This window comes from Lepidochelys kempii, chromosome 1 (genome assembly GCF_965140285.1).
Source record: "Lepidochelys kempii isolate rLepKem1 chromosome 1, rLepKem1.hap1, whole genome shotgun sequence".
Taxonomy (NCBI): domain Eukaryota; kingdom Metazoa; phylum Chordata; order Testudines; family Cheloniidae; genus Lepidochelys; species Lepidochelys kempii.
The window spans coordinates 139,315,072-139,335,707 of record NC_136380.1 but is presented as its reverse complement, the minus strand read 5'-3'; the positions used below and the strand labels follow the sequence as shown (position 1 = coordinate 139,335,707).

General features: G+C 42.4%; 1 protein-coding gene across 5 annotated transcripts in view; it reads right to left on the bottom strand.

Annotated features, from left to right (window-relative positions):
• NHS (NHS actin remodeling regulator) overlaps positions 1–20,636 on the bottom strand; it is a 344,832-nt gene that overhangs the window by 92,101 nt on the left and 232,095 nt on the right. Inside the window, exon 1 of one of the 5 annotated variants that reach the window (XM_073356244.2) lies at positions 4,611–4,677. The exons of the other annotated variants lie outside the window; for them this stretch is intronic. Coding sequence (XP_073212345.2) covers positions 4,611–4,644 — 34 coding nt within the window. The 5' untranslated portion in view covers positions 4,645–4,677. Of the gene's footprint in view, positions 1–4,610; positions 4,678–20,636 lie in introns of those variants that run through there. 5 annotated transcript variants of the gene reach the window in all.

The following is a 20,636-nucleotide window of genomic DNA, read 5'->3' as shown; positions in this document are numbered from 1 at the left end:
TAGTACTGTACTCTGGGTAGTCCCACTGATTTCACCACTGAGGTGATTTCAGTGGGACTACTTGAGGAATAAGGGCTTGTCCACACAAAGCTTAATTGATTTCATAGAATCATAGAATATCAGGGTTGGAAGGGACCTCAGGAGTCATCTAGCCCAATCCCCTGCTCAAAGCAGGACCAATCCCCAATTAAATCATCCCAGCCATTTGACTGTGTGTGCATGTCTACTTCACTTTGACAGTGTTTTCCTTTCAGTTTAGCTTAAACTGATTCCTAAATAAATTAAGCTAAATCAAAATAAGACTTGCTTAATCAGAACTAAGCATATCCACAGAGTTTGCATCAGTTTAATTAAATCGGTTTAAAATTGCACCTTTAGTTTAACTAGTGACAATTTCTCATATAGGCAAGGTCTCAGAATTGTTTTAAGCTAAACCAAAATAAGTCACTCTTAAACCAAAATAGAAGTGTCCTCACAGAGCTTTGTAATAGTTCTAAGTAAATTGTTTTAAAACTGTTTTAAACTGGTTTATCTTTCTTGTGAAGACAAGGTCTAAGGGTGGTAGAATCTGGCTCCCTCTTTTTTATATATATAGTGTATGAAATATACTAATGCTGTTTTCACTTCTAGAAACAGCAACTGGGCATATAAACTGTTCTCACAAGATGAATCCGTTAACAACAACATCTGGAACAAAACACATTGCTTACTTGAGGCAGAAAACCAAGTGAAAATAAGTCTGCAGAGATATTTATAGAAACTTTTTTTAAAACTATTAGGGGACTGGTTTACCTGGCTCAGAAGCTCTGAAAATATGTGGAAAATGTTGATAAACAACTCTCCTCATAAAAAGAAAAGGAGTTCTTGTGGCACCTTAGAGACTAACAAATTTATCTGAGCATAAGCTTTCGTGAGCTACAGCTCACTTCATTGGATGCATGCAGTGGAAAATACAGTGGGGAGATTTTATATACACAGAGAACATGAAACAATAGGCGTTACCATACTCACTGTAATGAGAGTGATCAGGTAAGGTGAGCTATTACCAGCAGGAGAGAAAAAAAAACCTTTTGCAGTGATAATCAAGGTGGGCCATTTCCAGCAGTTGACAAGAACGTGTGAGGAACAGTAGAGGGGGGAAATAAACATAGGGAAATAGTTTTACTCTGTGTAATGACACATCCACTCCCAGTCTTTATTCAAGCCTAATTTAATGGTTTTCAGTTTGCAAATTAATTCCAATTCAGCAGTCTCTCATTGGAGTCTGTTTCTGAAGTTTTTTTGTTGAAGAATTCAACTTTTAAGTTTATAATCGAGTGACCAGAGAGATTGAAGTGTTCTCCGACTGGTTTTTGAATGTTATAATTCCTGACATCTGATTTATTTGTCCATTTATTCTTTTATGTAGAGACTGTCCGGTTTGTCCAATGTACATGGCAGAGGGGCATTGCTGGCACATGATGGCATATATCACATTGGTAGATGTGCAGGTGAACGAGCCTCTGATAGTGTGGCTGATGTGATTAGGCCCTATGATGGTGTCCCCTGAACAGATATTTGGACACAGTTGGCAAAGGCCTTTCTTGCAAGGATAGGTTTCTGGGTTAGTGTTTTTGTTGTGTGGTGTGTGGTTGCTGGTGAGTATTTGCTTCAGGTTGGGGGGCTGTCTGTAAGCAAGGACTGGCCTGTCTCCCAAGATCTGTGAGAGTGATGGGTCGTCCTTCAGGATAGGTTGTAGATACTTGATGATGCGTTGGAGAGGTTTTAGTTGGGGGCTGAAGGTGATGGCTAGTGGCGTTCTGTTATTTTCTTTGTTGGGCATGTCCTGTAGTAGGTGACTTCTGGGTACTCTTCTGGCTCTGTGAATCTGTTTCTTCACTTCAGCAGGTGGGTATTGTAGTTGTAAGAACGCTTGATAGAGATCTTGTAGGTGTTTGTCTCTGTCTGAGGGGTTGGAGCAAATGCGGTTGTATCGTAGAGCTTGGCTGTAGACAATGGATCGTGTGGTGTGGTCTGGATGAAAGCTGGAGGCATGTAGGTAAGTATAGCAGTCATTAGGTTTCCGGTATAGGGTGGTGTTTACGTGACCATAGCTTATTAGCACTGTAGTGCCCAGGAAGTGGATCTCTTGTGTGGACTGGTCCAGGCTGAGGTTGATGGTGGGATGGAAATTGTTGAAATCATGGTGGAATTCCTCAAGAGCTTCTTTTCCATGGGTCCAGATGATGAAGAAGTCACCAATGTAGCGCAAGTAGAGTAGTGGCATTAGGGGACGAGAGCTCAGGAAGCGTTGTTCTAAGTCAGCCAAAAAATGTTGGCATACTGTGGGGCCATGCGGGTACCCATAGCAGTGCCGCTGATCTGAAGGTATACATTGTCCCCAAATGTGAAATAGTTATGGGTGAGGACAAAGTCACAAAGTTCAGCCACCAGGTTAGCCGTGACATTATCGGGGATACTGTTCCTGACGGCTTGTGGTCCATCTTTGTGTGGAATGTTGGTGTAGAGGGCTTCTACATCCATAGTGGCTAGGATGGTGTTTTCAGGAAGATCACTGATGGATTGTAGTTTCCTCAGGAAGTCAGTGGTGTCTTGAAGATAGCTATGAGTACTGGTAGCGTAGGGTCTGAGGAGGGAGTCTACATAGCCAGACAATCCTGCTGTCAGGGTGCCAATGCCTGAAATGATGGGGCAACCAGGATTTCCAGGTTTATGGATCTTGGGTAGCAGATAGAATACTCCTGCTTGCGGTTCTAGGGGTGTGTCTGTGCGGATTTGTTCTTGTGCTTTTTCAGGGAGTTTCTTGAGCAGATGGTGTAGTTTCTTTTGGTAACCCTCAGTGGGATTAGAGGGTAATGGCCTGTAGAATGTGGAGTTAGAGAGCTGCCTAGCAGCCTCTTGTTCATATTCCGACCTATTCATGATGACGACAGCACCTCCTTTGTCAGCCTTTTTGGTTATGATGTCAGAGTTGTTTCTGAGGCTGTGGATGGCATTGTGTTCTGCACGGCTGAGGTTATGGGGCAAGTGATGCTGCTTTTCCACAATTTCAGCCCATGCACATCGGTGGAAGCACTCTATGTAGAAGTCCAGTCTGTTGTTTCGACCTTCAGGAGGAGTCCACCCAGAATCCTCATGTATATTATGCCTGGAAGATTATTCTTGACAGGCTTTCATCTGTGTTAGCAAAGTATCATTTTCATAAAACAGTCCTGGGGCAGTTCTGGAGGGAGTGCAGTGAGATAGCTTGCGGTGCTTCTTCCACTGATTGGTGTCACTCTGTAGTAACAGTCACTGCTCAGTGTCATGCTAGAGGAGGAGCTAGAGTGTGGGGGAGTTGTGTTGAATGTGTCAGAAGACACAAGTAGGACAGTATAAGGAGAGGGAATTAAGACAGTAACACTTGGATGCTTGGCATGTCAATCTGCACTCTCGGCTTTCACTTGCAGTAGTTTAAGGTTGTCAACCTCTGCCACTGTGTTAAGTGATATGTTATTGACCCTGCCTCTAATCCTTTTAGCACCTGCATACTAGTAACAGTCTCTCCCTCCCTCTCTCTCTCACACCCCCCCTTCCACGGGTTTACACATCAGTGTAATCTTTATCAGACATCAGTAGATTTGACACTAATGAGTTTTAACAACAAAACAAAACAACATCCAACCCCACAGACCCCTCTAGCTGTGGAGAAACAAAGCTGAAAGAGCCAATTGTCAAACATAACAAATCAAGGCCCTCTCTTCCTCTTCTTCTATCCCTCCCTCCAGCTCCCCTCCCTCCAAGCAGTAGATGGATCTCACTTATTAAACTGATCATGCATCTGATGCAAAAATGTGTGACTGAATCGGTGTTTTGCCTGGGGTCTTTTTAATTTTTTATTTCATTTGACAACGAATAATCCTGTCCAGTCTGCACTTTTGCAGTGATGAACAAATAGAGCTCCACTGCAGCAGAAACTTAAATCAAAAAACCAATACAACCTGATTCCATAGATTATATCACTGCCATGATTAGATGATACCAGTGTTATTAATAATAAAATGCTAAAACAGAAGACTTGTCTGATGATTTACAAGAAGGGAGATAAAAAATAAAAGCATGACCTTTGTGCCAAATTACTAACAGTCATCCATTAACACATCACTCAATATTAATAGTCACACACTGGGAATGGCCAACAGAGAAGCAGAGAACCACCAAACTCATTCCATACCTGGTGGCTACTAACAGACTGATTATGCAGCAAGTTTTCAGACAGCTACTTTGTATTCTTTAATCCTGTCTAGTAGCTGACAGTGAATGCACTGTTCAGACAAATCTCTGTGCTATGTGCAAACAAAAATAAAATCATAAAATGAAATTCCAAAAGCACACATGCCAGCATTCACAGAGCAAAGACGAAAGTTGAAAAGTTCTGGCACTTTAAATCAAGTTTGACAGGAACTACCTGTTGCTGAAACTTTACTGCATTCCTTGGCTCTTAAAATGGAAAACAGGAGCAACTTTTATTTGGGAAACCAAACTTTTCTATATAGGAGACGGGGGAAAACCCTTCCCACACCAAAAAGCTACAGCAGGAAATCCTCTCTACAAATTAAAAACAAAAATACCTGCATTCTTCAGCACACAGCAGCCCAGAGCCATGGTTGAACACTCTGTTGTGTTTTTCAAGAAAGTATCCCAATGCCCAACAGGCTTCTTTGCTTTTATCCATAGTATTTACTGAGTCCCAGTGCTATGCAAAAGCTGACCTGCTTAAGTAAGGGGGGAGCAAAGGGTCAGGGAGAATAATCTTCTGGGAACACGGATTGCATAGACTTTGACTGAACATCTGTACATCCTCCACACTCCCCTTCGAGACATGCAGATGGTTTAGCCCAAGTACTTGGTCCTTCTAATCTCCTCACGGTCCAGCAGAATGGCAAATCAGAGTCGTGAACAGTAATCCCACTTCTTTTACTCTCCATCACATGAGGGATTTAACACTTCCCTGCCCTTAAAGAATCTTGGGACTCTGCTCAATTGGTTAGTGCTGTGGTCTAACAGCACAGGGATCTGAACACAATCCTTTAACAGTCGGGAGATGTGGGAATGTATAAAAATTAACTGAGGCCATAGAGTGACCAGAAGGAAAAATCAAACTGTTGCAGCACTAATGAAGAAAAAAGATGTTGCTATAATCTGCCCCAGCTGTACACTGTCACACACCATATCCCATTCTACCCTGAGCACAGCTGTCTGAGAAATATCTGGTAAGGGGGTGATTATAAAACATTTACCAGATTCTGCTTCCCGTCACTGGAATTACATTGGATTTACATTGATGTAACAGTGAGCAGGACCTGATCCTACATGATGAAACAAATTTGCATTGCAATTTCCAGGTCTAAAAATCATAATAAAAGAGAACAAATTTCAAATGCCCTCCCAATGCAATGCCTTCCACAACATTTCTCGTCGACAGTAACCAACTGAGCATTCTAAAACGCAGTATTTTTTATCACCCTCCATATCTGTGATGCTGTACTACACCACAGTGAGGAGGATGAGTGATCGTGCCAACCTAAATTAACAGGTAAAACAATTCAGACACATAATCCACTAGCCAAACAAGTGAACTATCCCATCACAAAATGGTACCTATTGTTTTATTATTATTGTGCTGTACGGAGACATGGAAACATTCCCACATTGCTTTAATATTTTTATTTTTGTGCTGGCGTGTTCCCCTCTTTTTAAAATTATGTTTTAATAAAAGAATCTTAACTGTTCTTTAGGATTCAACTCTCATTATCTTTGATGCCAATAACTGGATTATGATGTGCATAATCCTAAAAAGAAAAAAGGGTGGGGAAAGGGATTTAAGAAGAGATTTTAAAATGTATAATAATAAAAACATGACAAGATTTGCCTTCCTCTCCTTCTTCTTGGAGTATTAGAAAGTAACTGCTTAATGCTTGACTTCCCATTGCTAGGCTACCCACCTCAGTGATTATAAGCAAAAACTGAAAGGTGCAACTTGAGTTCAGAACAGGAACTGAAGCATAGCAGAGGCTCTTTGATGCATTAAGACAGCCCAAGTCAACAGAAGGTCTGGCTGTAATAGAAACAGCAGCCTTGGAGAACATGACCTAGATAGAAACTTCAGCCTTCCAAACATCAATAAGTGGAATCAGCAGCTTATACAGCCATGGACATTTCCTAAAATACTTATAATTGCAATACTCACAGACCTGTTCTCCCCGCTCCGTTCATGTGTAAGCCCTGGCAATGTTTTACGGGGGAAAATGAAAGAGGAAAAGAGACAGAGAGAAGTAGACTGTACCTTTTTATGAGGCTTTATTAAGGCCTGAATTAAAAATGATTGTTTTCTTTAAAACACAATTGACTTGTATCATCTTTCCTGATCCTTAGTCAACAATGTTTCCTTACAAGGCCAGCAATTTCCCCATAAAAATAATCTCACAAATGGAAGGAAAAGGTGCTTTACATTCTATTTTCTCTAGGAAGTAATAATAATTTTAAAAGGGTTGAAATATCTCCAACTCTGTTTTTCCCTCAAAATGACCCCAAACGGCAAAGGGAAAATATTTGCTCTCAGTGCTTGAGCAAACCACAATGAATTAAGGTTTTGTTGTTAGTGGCAAAGCTGCTATTTATCTGCAGAGAATCAAACCAGATGTTGAAACATAATTGAGGGTTTGGTGGCTCAATGAGCTAGCCCTTCAACCTTTGGAAAAAAGACCTGCTGCAAAACCTGGCTGGGGCCACAAATGAAGAGAAGTTTGACAGTCTCAGACTGAGCACAGTTTGTACACATCAGCAAACTAACCACACATTTGGACAGGCTTGCTTAACGAGGAGTTCAGAACTAGGAGAGCAGAGTGGTGCAGGTCAGAACTGATGTGCATTGGCAGAGCTTTCACATACTCCATCGTGCTTTTAAGACAGTGATATTAGTCCCTCATTTCAGGAGCACTAAAATCTAGGGTTGATTGAAAATTTTCTATCAAAACTGTTGTCTGACAGAAAATTGGATTTTCAGCTAAAAATCTGTTACAAAAATGTCTGCTTTCCATCAAAAAACAGAACATCCCAAAACTGGAACGCTCCACCTGAAAAATGAAGAATTTCAGTTTGGAAGTTCCCCATCAGATCTGTAGTTCGACGTCTCATGCCCCCATTCTTCTCTATGGGCCAGGCTACCCAGCCAGACTACATCTCCCATACTGCACAGTAACCTGGGACTCCCATGAGGCACTGCGTAGGCTCAGCAAGAGGGGACCATGATGTATCATGGAAGATGTAGTCTGGCCAGGGAGCCTCGCTCATAGAAGAGAATGGGGGCAGGAGGAACACAAAGTACAAGTATCATAAGGGCACTGCAGTGGCATTTTTGAACTGAAGCTTTTCCATATTTAGCTGAAATTTAGCTGAAACTTTGCAGCCAAAATTTTTGGTTTACAATTTTTTGAGTTAATGATTTTTGTTTTCATTTACATCAAAATTTTCCACAGGGAAAAAGAAAATCCGTTTTCTGACCAGCTCTGCAAAATCTCTCTCACTATTTTTTAAACCAAGGAAATGAACGCTGCATTCCTTGAAGGTTATTCTATTTTTAATGTGTCTGTCCGCCTGTTCCAACAAATATTTACAGTATCAGCTACGGCAGTCCTAATAAAGTCTTTGAAGAGAAACAGGGAAACAGAGAGGAGCCTGAGAGATAAACCTGGACTCTATATGTCAAATGGAGTTTGTCAACAGATATGCTGTGCTCTGAATGGGCTACAAGCATGCATATTTGCAGAGACAGTCAGGAAACATTGTGATTTCTGGCAATGACATAGTAGGTGCTGGGGAAGGAGTGAGCCTCTTACTGTCCTACAGCTTGTTTTCCCTTTCAAGTCTGCAACCAGACCCACGTTCCTGGTTGTTTAGGCACCAGTTCCTAGAGCTTTGATAACAGTAACTCTGTTGTAACCGTAAAAGATAGATAATGAACAACTCATTGATGGTTATTCTTACCATTATACCACATGAAACAAATTCACCATCCAGTCACACCAATGCAGTCACTTTACTAAGGATTCGCTGTCATGTCAGAATTGGGCTCTGTTCATGTGTTAGAGAAAACTCCTTACAGCATGTGTGGGCACTATCGCACACTGTCAGATCTTATCGGTGAAACACAGATTCTGGACTTTAGTTATGGCCAAATGCATTTGAATCCTCATCTTTGAAATTTATTATTTCTTCCTAATGATCTTTCAGGCTGAAATTTCCAATTAAAACTGAAAGGTGCTAGAACCTTACTGGATTGTCTAAATAAAGACGATGAGCTTAATTCTCTGCTCCTGTGGAAGGGTGTAGTTCAGCTGATTTTGATGGGATTGACACCAACAGACAATTTGGCTAGTTCAGCTAGAAGTTAGTTCATAAAACAGTTGTGATTTTGATTTAAACTAGTCAAAAAGTAAATGATACATAATAATGCCCATAGATGATTACCTTTCAATCTTAATAAATTCAGCAGGAATTACTGACTGACTGTACAGAGGGAGTGTGGTCCAGTGGATAGGGCCCTGAACTGGAGCTTAGGAGACCCAGGTCTATTCCATGTAGGTGAGTCACTTCACTTATCTGTGCCTCTGTTTCTCCTTCCCCCTTTGTCTTTCTTGTTTATTTAGACGGTAAGCTCTTCAGGGCAGAGTCCATCTCTTACTAGGTCTGGTCTACACTATAGGGGTAGGTTGACATAAGCTGCTTAGCATCAACCTAGCTGTGGAAGTGTCTTCACTTAAATTCGGCTCCCACCAATGTAAAGGACTCGCTACACCAATTTAGTAACACCACCTTCCCGAACAGTGTAAGTAATTAGGTCAATGGTGTCAGCATAGTCACTGTGTTGCTTACATCGACTGTTACTGGCTTTCAGGAGCCATCCCACAATGCCCCATATTGACAATACAATCGATACAAGCGCTCCTGGTGAGGATGCACATGCTGACACAAGGCGCCAAGTGTGCACACACACAAGTGATTTAATAACTGAGGTGGCCGTACGCCAATGTAAGTTAGGTCGACATAATTTTGTCGCACAGACATGGCCTACGTGTCTGTAAAGGACATAGCACAATAGGGCATCAGGCATTATTAAAATAAATAAATAAATAAATAATGTGTTTTTTTTCTTTTTTGGCACTTCGTGCTTATCTCTCTTGCTCCAGAGATTATAGGATTGAAGTGGCCCTTCACATCTTTGTGTGTAAGCAACAAAGGCTTAAGGCTTAGTATGGCCCAGATTAGCCCAAGATACATGCCCTCGAAACTGAGGTCTGAGGAGTATGCTTCCAAGGGAAAAGGATGATCTGGCGATTAAAGACCAGAGAAAGGAGTCGGCAGAATACTGCTCTTCTTGGCTGTGACATACAGATACTGTCTGACCCAAGGCAAGTCATTTGGGGGCTAGCAAGCTCCCAGTCAACTACAGCAAACTTTTACTGACTTCAGTGGGAGCAGGAGCAGGCTCTTTGTGTGTCAGCTTCCTCCTCTCTAAAATGGGGATAACAATGGGGGAGTTTCAGGAAAGATTCATTAGTGTTTGTAAAGATCTTTGACTATATATATACAGTCAAAGAATCCTACTGCTCTAGGATCGTTACAATTTTCATAAAGACACAATATTTCAAATATTCATATTTAAGGAGTGAACCACCCAGGAAACAAACAGAAGAGATAAGCACATCCTCCCTTCACATTCCATTCAATCCACCCCCCTCACAAAAGTCTTAAAGAAATGAGAGGGCTTGCAGAATGACCTGCAGATCCATATATCCTCACACCAAAGGTGGGAGGAGTTAACTCCAGAGTTGAGGACCCTTCACCAAAAAAGTCTGGCCACCAGGGCTATAAAGTGCAGGTACTGCTGTATCACTTAGACAGCACATCAAGTATTATTATTTTGAGCTGGTTGGAAAATCCTAATTAGTTTGCACAGGGAAAATTTGAAAAAAAAATCCCTTCCTCCCCGCCCCCGCCTCAAAATTCCCTGTGAACATTTTTCAAGTTTTCAATGAAAAACTAAAACCAAAAAAATTTTAAGCCATTTTTGGGGGAAAAAAGTCATTTTTCAAAAACCAAAACCAAAAATCTTTACCAAAATCTATAGATTTTTAGAAAATTAGAGGTGTTTTTGTTTCTGGTTTTTCAACAAGAAGCCATTTATCATCCAAAAAGTTTCATAAAAATATTTGACCAGATCTATTATTTCAAATAAAGGGAAAGTGTGGGTGGAGTATCATAGGAAAACAAAATACATAAGTAGGGGGAAGGATGGATGGATGCTCTAACCTTGTATTTCAATGGCCTCTTTAATGCACAGTATCCAAATTGGTCAATAAACATTACCGCTATTCATACTGAATCCAGTCCCTGAATGAAGCAAAGTGACTCCTACACATTCATTTTGTAAACGTATCTAACGTTGCTTCAGGCACCTCTAGTGACTATGCCATACTCCCCCAACGGGGGAAATTTTCCCTCTCTCTGGGCTGCCTTTTTAATCAGGATGGTTTTCATGATAACTAAGCTAAAGGCCCTAAGATTGCATCCAGCGGCCACTCCCCCCAGTTCCCACAATGCAAATGATGCTATACATACAGAGGCCATAGAGATCTGCAGGTTCGAGTGGCTAACCCTCCTTCTCATTCTGGGGGACGGTTAGGGTAACCAGATGTCCCGATTTTATAGGGACAGTTCCAATTTTGGGGTCTTTTTCTTATGTAGGCTGCTATTACCCCCCATCCCCGTCCCGATTTTTCACACTTGCTGTCTGGTCACCCTAGGGATGGTGAGTCATTCTCTTTCTCTTCACACCTGTGGAATAAGAGGCTTTGGGTGAAAATTCAGCAAGGGAACCTTACAGAGCTTCTCCTGTTCACACAACTCCCTCTCAGGGATTTTTCTCTAGGAGGGGATGATATGGCACAATATTTTTTCCTATGGGACATCAAACCACTATAGCTGGTTTAACCCCATTGTTCCCAATCCTTGGATTATCTGCTGTTCTGAATCCAGATTTACCCTAAAACATAGTTTTATTTTCAGTAAACAAATACTGTATTTTAGATTAATACCAAAAATACAAAAAAAAAAGGGGGGGGGGAGGAGGAGGACCTGGTACACTACAAAGGACAATAGAATATCCTTCATTCAGTGTATCAGAAAGAGAGCCTTGCAAAGTTCTGCTTGTCCACTAGCCTCGGAAAAGCATATTTTGTTATGGTTGAGTAATATTCTTTTCATCATCATCCACCCGAATGGAGAGAGAGTAAAATTTGACTCCGGTCTGGTAAATTTCCACAATGATTTTGCAAGGCTGAATACCAGCTTGATCCACCCCATCTATCTATGTATGTTGTTCTGTTCGTATGAACATATCAGATACGTTAGAATTATGAAATGAATATGGAATAAATATCTCTATGACACTGAAAGACGTGTGTGTGTGAGAGAGTGAGTGAGAGAGAGAGAACTGTTGATTTATGAAATCAGGTTGCTTTTGTAATCCATGCACAGAGCTCTTCTGCCCCCTCCCTGGAGAAATCAGGATGCGAAGAAGCAAAGCTTTCTTCATTCTTGATGTTTCCTAAGTAGGCCAAATCACTTTGGAAGATGGCCAGAAGTTAATTTAATATTCACCACTGACCTGTTTTATTCCTCCTAGGTTTAAGTAAAAAGTTGGGTGAAAGCCTTTTCCTCTGTTTGTCTGAAAGTGCGCCACCGTTAACGCCATCCCCTGAAGCACAGTCTGCAGTGCACGCATAAATGATTTATTCAGAGCTACTGCTACTTTCTTGTTGCATCAGCACATTACTGCAGCAACTTGCTAGCTACTGCTCAGGTAATAATATTCATCAGCATATGTTAGGGTCACTGAAGAAAAATCAAAGATACCCTGCCTGCTTTTCATTTTAAACCCCTTCTTCATCCACCTATTTACAAAACAGAGCCAGAAGTACAAAAAACCCAAACTCCTAACTTTCCTCAAGCTGACTGCATATCACTATGCTTATTAGCCAAGAGTAGGTTATGCGGCTGTCCAATCAGCAGTGCCTAATACTACCACAGCTACTTTTTTGAAGTACAAAGGTGCTATTCCAGCTATTGGAACTAGATCAGAGGTGAGCAAACTATGGCCCGCAGGCCACATCTGGCCCGGCTCCTGAGCTCCCTACTGGGGAGGCTAGCCTCCGGCCCCTCCCCCGCCGCCACGCCGCCACGTGGGCAGCACTCTGGGCGGTGGGGCTGCGCGCTCCTGCAGGGCAGCGTGTCTGGCTCTGGCTGGGTGGCGCGGCTGCCAGACATGCGGCTCCGAGCGGCATGGTAAGGGGGCTGGGGCGAGGGGTCCCGGGGGCAGTCAGGGGACTGGGAGCAGGGGAGGTTGGATAGAGGGTGGGGTCCCGGGGGGCTGTTAGGGGCAGGGGATCCCAGGAGGGGGCGGGCAGGGGACAAGGAGCAGGGGGGGTTGGATGGGTGGGAGGTTCTGAGGGGGACAGTCAGGAGGCGGGAAGTGGGAGGGGGCGGATGTGGGTTGGGGCCAGACTGTTTGGGGAGGCACAGCCTTCCCTACCCGGCCCTCCTTACAGTTTTGCAACCCCAATGTGGCCCTTGGACCAAAAAGTTTGCCCACCCCTGAACTAGAAGATGGTAAAGGGGGAGGAGTTGGAGGAGCAAAAGAGATTTTTTTTCTTTAATAGCATATTAAGATTCAAGATGAAGCACAACAAACAGGTCTTACTTCAAAAGAGCAAGAGCTGGCAGATTTGTTGTGCTATAGGCTTTTTTACTCAACCTCTGCAAAACAAGTTTGTCGCAGTTGCCTGTATAGTGCAATCCATGTGACTCTGCAGCACTATTTAAAATGCCATCCTCAATGGTCTAGCAAGGTGTTGAGCAGGGTAATGATTCAAGGTAAATTCTGCCCTTGAAGCAGTTATGGGCTCAGAAATTAGGCCAAATTCACTCTGTTTTAAGCAACAGAGTTACACCCACGTAAGTCAGCAGTTAATTTGGCCTATTGATTTCAGTGAGAACCCTACTCACGAATCGGAGAATTTGATCTGTCTTTCCATCGCTGAAGGCTAGGTTCAAATCTGCAGTAGTTTAGTGAACTAGATTAGGTGGCCTTGGTATAAAACTTTGTTTATTTTGGGCTTGTGATATCAGTTACTATGCTTAAACTTGGGTTAGACAGATTCCAGTTCAAATGGTTTCTCAAAACAGTTCTAACCCTGATTGGCCCCATTCCTAGGGGCCAGCCAAACTATGCCCCTGATCACGCATTGAGAATTGTGTGAGCACATCCCTGTGCCAATGTAGATCTCAGTGGATTAGAAGACATGTTGTTTAAAGCGTTTTCAGCTAAGTTTAACCAGGGTTCCCCAACATGTTTAAAAGTTCTGATCTACACCAGGATAATTCAGAGAAGACGTGGATCTACATGTCATTTTCAAACCAACCCAAAATTTGGCACAAGTTAATATAACCGATAGCCTACTCTATATCTAACTAGGTTGCCATAGCATGCTCATCACCATGGCCTCTTAAGAATTATAAACTGTGTACAGTAAAGATAGATTTCTGTCTTCCATCCAGTCAAGAAGGGACTAGAATTTAATTACCACTACCACACCAAAAAAAAAACAAAAAAAAAACAGACTTTAAAATGATGTGGTGCTATCACCGGCAGGATAGTTCAGATAAATATCTCATGCTGGATAGCAAGACAGTAAGCTCTCCAGGGCATTTGTCTTTAAAGGGTCTCGCACGTTATGATGTTCTATACATAAGAATAATAGTCACAACTACAGAGGTTATACAGGATAAGGTGTCAGAGTAACAGCCGTGTTAGTCTGTATTCGCAAAAAAAACCTGCTGAATTGGAATTCATTTGCAAATTGGATACTATTAATTTAGGCTTAAATAGAGACTGGGAGTGGCTAAGTCATTATGCAAGGTAGCCTATTTCCCCTTGTTTTTTCCTACCCCCCCCCCCAGATGTTCTGGTTTAACTTGGATTTAAACTTGGAGAGTGGTCAGTTTGGATGAGCTATTACCAGCAGGAGAGTGAGTTTGTGTGTGTATGGAGGTGGAAGGGGGGGTGAGAAAACCTGGATTTGTGCTGGAAATGGCCCACCTTGATTATCATGCACATTGTAGGGAGAATGGTCACTTTGGATGAGCTATTACCAGCAGGAGAGTGAGTTTGTGTGTGTATGGAGGTGGAAGGGGGGGTGAGAAAACCTGGATTTGTGCTGGAAATGGCCCACCTTGATTATCATGCACATTGTAGGGAGAATGGTCACTTTGGATGAGCTATTACCAGCAGGATAGTGAGTTTGTGTGTGTGGTTTTTAGGAGGGGGGTGAGGGGGTGAGAGAACCTGGATTTGTGCAGGAAATGGCCCAACTTGATTATCATGCAGATTGTGTAAAGAGTTGTCACTTTGGATGGGCTATCACCAGGAGAGTGAATTTGTGTGGGGGGGTGGAGGGTGAGAAAACCTGGATTTGTGCTGGAAATGGCCCAACCTGATGATCACTTTAGATAAGCTATTACCAGCAGGACAGTGGGGTGGGAGGAGGTATTGTTTCATATTCTCTGTGTGTATATAAAGTCTGCTGCAGTTTCCACGGTATGCATCCGATGAAGTGAGCTGTAGCTCACGAAAGCTCATGCTCAAATAAATTGGTTAGTCTCTAAGGTGCCCCAAGTACTCCTTTTCTTTTTGAGGATAAGGTGTGTTAACAGAGATAGCAATGTGTGTCTAATTCTTTCCTTCACTATGCCTGACTCTATACAGTGTTGTTAACATTGATAAGCACTAAATTTCACCCCATATAATAGAGTGCCAGATCCTCAGCTGGTGTAAATTAGTGTAGCCCCATTGACTTCAATAGATGTGAGCCAATTTACACTCGCTGAGGATCTGTCTCAGAATTTTTAAACTGAAATAGAAATATCCCTGTTCTGTCTATTCCTCATCTTGGAACTAGAATGTTCTTCCTGGAAAAGGAGCTGAACTTGACTCCTGAATGATGTAAGTGCTCTGACTTTTTGAAACCGCAGCTATCCCAAGTAAACATGACTGCCTCTACCGACTGAAGGACTCCATCACCAGTCTGATTCCATTGCTACAGTATTGACGTGCATCAGCTACCATCTCATCACAAGGTATTGTTGTGCAGTAACTCTCCTGTAACATCATGCAAAGTTGTGTGTTACCATGGCCACACATCATTTCTACTTGATCCATTCCAAGTTCTTGTGACAGGACTGTAATTAAATCATATCTCTTTTGTAATTAACCAGCAAAGAAAGTTGAAGGATTCACTGTTAGCATTAGGTGTCATTGCAAAGGTCAATCATTAGACAAAATCTTCCTCCTTGCCATAAGAAAGGACACTACTCTACCATGTACACAGAATCAAGGAGTTAGGACCTACTGTACATGAAGATTTTCCTGCACTCCCCAGAATCTAAGCCTTTATTTAAGAAAAAGGTAATTCTCTCTCTCTACTTGTGAAGAAAATCTTCCCAAAGTAAACCAATGGTGCCCCCATGATGGAATATCTCTTTAAGGCCGCCATAAAGCTGAACCAAGAAGTCAAACACAGCTGGTTGGGTCAGTCAGCTGTGCACAAGCTGCTCCAGACTTCGGGTGCTCTGCTGATAAACTAGTGTTGGCCCTGATCCTTGGTGTGTGCCTGCGTATACTTCTAGATAAGACATTCCATCCCTGCGAGCCTACAGCCTGAGAGAAGAGTAAACATCAAAAGTTAACTCTCTGTTAAGCTGAAAGAGGGAACTTTTGAACATAAATGATCAAGGACAGTTATAGAGACATGGATGGAATATGCTTGGCCAAGCAGAAGCTTAATTTATGTTAGTATGAATGGGGAATTCCATTTAGCCATACTACCTTGGACTGTGATTTCATAAGCAGACTTGAGCTTGGAAACCTCCTAAGCAAAGCTGTGTGCTATAGGAAGTGGCACTGGTGACTTTGCAAGTGGCATTATTGCCTCTGACTCAGTACTAAACCAGTACCCTGGGTAGTGCTAAGGGTCCCTGTACTATGATGGCTATGCAGTTTTTCATACTACTGCAGTTGTAAAACCAATGGCCGGACTACTTGCCTCATTAAAGATCTCATGGTACTTTTCACAAAATTACAGGTGTCAGCCTCGTATTCTGACCAAATTCCAATTTATGGAATTACATTCTACCTACCCTGAAATACCCCCTTCTAATGTTAATTGGATAAACTATTCATCAGTTCCTGGACTTAACTGTAGAGCTCATGGCAGAGAAAGATCTAAGGATCAGAGGTGCAGCAGGAGACGATGATGGAATTCAGATGAGGATTTGAAGGTATAATGCAGGAGAGGAGAGAAAAGAGGTGACACAGACAATTTAAGATTTGTGGACACCTGCCAAAAAAAGGACCTGGAGGGTGGACAGAAGAGGAGGATGATCCATGGAAGAACATGACCACAAGGACAAGGCAGGGAAAAGACTGGCTAGGGGAGATGAAAGTAAGTTGAGTAACAAGTTTGCTGCACTGGGGAACAAGGAAGAGAAACAGGCTAAGACGGGTGGTGAGAAAGGAAGCCAGTCTCTGCAGAACAGGGACTAAGAAGATGGATATAGCCAGGGACTGGAGCCCAAGGAAAAATGATGATGTAAAGGGCACAGCAAGAGAGAACACCAAAAATTATATATTTCAGCCCTGGGTTCCTTGAATGTAGAATTACAATGAAGGGATCAAAAACAACATCAATCCTGTTGCTAATATGGGTCCCGATTCTCACCTGACTTACAACCCCTTTATGTTGTTCTGGTGACATAGAAGGGTTATAAAATGGGTGAAAATGGTACTGTACCTAGGAAACATCCCCAGTGCAACATCAGCGTAATCTCTCAGAACACCTCTGTGATGGCCCCCATCCGAAGCCCTGGCATAGAATGCTTGTTAGGTGGTCAGAGATCTGGGTTCTGTTCTTACACAGATTTCCTGAGTCATGCTGAACAGGACATTCATTCACAGCTCTGAGCACGGGTCAAACAAAGGGTTTCCAACCAAAAAATGGCTTTTCAAAAGGAAACAGAAATGTTCATTTAATTTCAAAACAAAACAATCACTTTGAATCTGAATTAATAGAAAAAGGTTGTTTTGATTAGTTTCTTCAAAAAAAACAAACAAAAAAAAACAGTGAAAAAATTTCAGACCAAACTATAAATGTTTGTTTTGTTCTAAATCTTCTGTGGAACATATCTACCATTTTCCAGCCAGCCTTACTCAGTTTCTCGATGTGTAAAAAGGAGGTAACAACACTTTCTACCGTAAAGAAATCTATCTAGGTTGATTTGATCCAAGAAAGCCAGGAAACTGAATGGCTGAAAAGCCACTGCAAGATTTGTTCCATTTAGGTTGCTGATACGCATGTTCAGAGCAGCACCCACTGCAGGCTCCACTGGTGGAAGAAATGTTTCACAGCTGCGTCACCACTGGCGTGTCAAATAGAAATGAACGAACTCCCTTGTAAGGTGAAAGGGTCACACTGTAAGGGTACTGGATCAGGAATCAGAGGGCAGAGAATAAAGCACATGCAAATGAACTACAAATCTCCTTATGTAATTTTAATTATTTGTATAAAAGAATAAAGTAACATACAACCCACTTTTTACAGTGAGCTTTTTGGAGAGAGAGAGAATGCAAACAAGCCTAAAATGACAAATCTTCAGATTAGGATTACAAATTATTTATACTCTATAGTTTCTTTTGGTTTTTAGGATAAATGTGCTTCAAATGGAATTATTTATCACTTCCTGACTAAATATGGCATGTTGTCTCAGGAAAAGATTGACTTTGTTTTCCAATCAGCAGCAAAGTGACTTAACCCATGTTGGATTTGGCATAAACTACTAAATCCTTCCAATATGATTAGAACCCCTCCACCCTGAAATCAAAATCCAAGTGAGGTTTGTTGATTTTTTTAAAAAAGAAAAGAAGTACTTGTGGCACCTTAGAGACTAACCAATTTATTTGAGCATAAGCTTTCGTGAGCTACAGCTCACTTCATCCGATGAAGTGCAATAATGGTATTTGTGTCTTGAGAAGGCCACACTCTAAACCTACAGTGGCCTTTATTGTATGGCAGGGGCAGATGTTGACCGTTTAGCCATCAACAAGTAATACGCAGGGAACTATGTTTGGGAAGGTTCGCCCTTCAAACCTGTGAAGGAAATAGGCACTGTGTCTGATATTCAGAGCCAATAAGCCAAACTAGGGGCAAGACTGCATGTATATAGGGTTGAAGAGACCCACAGAGGGAGAAAGTGTGTGTGTGTGAGGTCCAGTAAAGCAACTGGCACTTTCTGCAGCTGTGAGGTCCTGCATTTGTGCGAATCCTGGATTTCCACTAGATGAAGGTGCAACCTAGTCAGTGGTATCTGACCTCCGCCTTATATGCCCTTACAACCTGAGAGAGTAAAATCAGCAATGCTTTTCATTATGCAGAGCTGTGAAGGATTAACCAACAGCACAGTTTTAGTATTCTGTTCCAGCACTTAACTCAAAAGCTGTGAAAATGTGCAAAGTATGTTCCATTACGCAATGAAAATTCAGATGAAAACTGAAGTAACGACCCTTTTGAAAAAACAACAAATATTTCACCAAGCAAACATACACTCCGGCTTTACACTTTTAACACCAGACTTATTTTACAGCCTTTAGAATCTACTCAGTCATTTATATTTCATCAGCTATGGCACGCTTGGGTACTATAAACATAATCCAATTCCAAAAGAAGCTGCCAGCACAGCTTCCAGAAAGCAAAAAGTGATTACTCTGCATAGAGACTTACAGCAATCATGGGATCTGCTCCTTACGTGGAGAGACATTTGCTCCTCCCTTTTATCGAAGACATTACTATTTCCAAAAAGAATGATGGACCGTCTGTTATAAGTGCTCGCAGGAAGGCCATTCACATGTCTTTGTTACAAAGACAAACAAGCAAGATTTCTCAACTGAGCGGCTGCCCTTTGAGGTTTGCCTCATTTACATCCAAATTTATTTCTCCCCAAAGCTACTGCTGTTATCTCACATACATTTTAATGAACTGTGTACACCACGAAGGCTGAAACAAGAAACTAAGTTTCTAGACAGCATTCTTTCCACTACAACAATTGGTCCCAGGTTGTCTGTAGCTGTTTGCACATCTGGTTTTCTTTCTCCCCTCATCTGAGGTCTTTCCCCAGCATTATGTCTCATATTTGTGTAGTGGAAACTTGACAGATACATAAACAAGTAAATGACATTCGGGAGTATTTATAATGTTCATGCTGGTGCAGTGAATGGTGTCACATTAACCAAGTTTTTGCCTTTAAAGTAAAGAGAATCAAGAGGGGCTGGATGGCTCAGGACTTAATGGGTAATCAAGCTATCACTTCTAGGTCATCAGTTCAAATAGAGACTGAGTCAGCAATGACCAACAGTCATTATGACCTGATCAGGCTGCTTTGAGGCCTATGTGAAATGATTGGACGGTTTCAGTCCAATTCCTAGAGAACACACATCCACATCACAAAATACATTTCCAAAATTAGCACTAGTTGGCAGTGTCAACTGAGAAGCCCAGGGCTGAACAGGCATGGAAACCAGTGTCGCGTGCAGTTAAAGGAACGGCACACTGGCAATGTGGGTGTGGGGAAGCTTGCACTGTAGACATGCCAGTGTCGTGCCAGTTCTGTGAATGAATAAAGGACTTCATTTGCTGGGGGTGCACATCTGGCTCTTGTCAAAAACTCAAAATTCACTCAAAGAAAACTGTAAGTAAAAATAAACTAATTCAACCTAATTACCCAAAACGCAGCTACCAGAATGTGAGCATAACAGGGATAAAAGGACTATCATGGGGCCAGTGGCCCTTCAGGGAGAATCAGGGCTTAACTGGCCCATGATGACCCTTGGAGCAGGTAGGTGGTCCAAGTGGTGGGAGCAGCTGAGTTCTATGAGTAGGAAGCTGCTCAGTTAGGAAGGGAGATCCCAAGGGAGTGAAGGAACAGATTTCTCTCCTTGGGAAAGGCCTGGGACTGGAGGCTTGGGGGAACCCACAGGAAGCAGCATAGGCTCCTGAAGGGGAGATGCCCTGTGTTAGGGCTTGGAAGCACAAGCCTTGAGTTAGGGTTCAGAGGTAACTGTGAGAGCCTCAAAGGAAGCCTGTCAGAGCCCTGGGAAAGGGAGACCACAAGGGACCTCCGACTGTTAGCTCAGGGAAGAGAACTGGCAGGTGCCTTTGTAGAGTCCTGCAGTTTCAAGCTAGCTCTTAGGGAGGGAGCAAAAAAGGGTAAAGTCCTCTAGTAAGGACCAGGAGACAGTAGCTGTAGGAAAGGGGCTGCTGGAGTCAGCCAAGCCAGCAGTTTGGGGTTGGCTGTGTCTGGAAAACTGGGCCACAGGAATAAAGCTAATTCTGTGGTGGGCTCCTGAAAGAAAGGGTGAGGCACTGCTGGGCTGGTGTTCCGGAAAGGCAACAAGGAATAGAAGAGACTCACAGGGAGCAGGGTAGACTCTA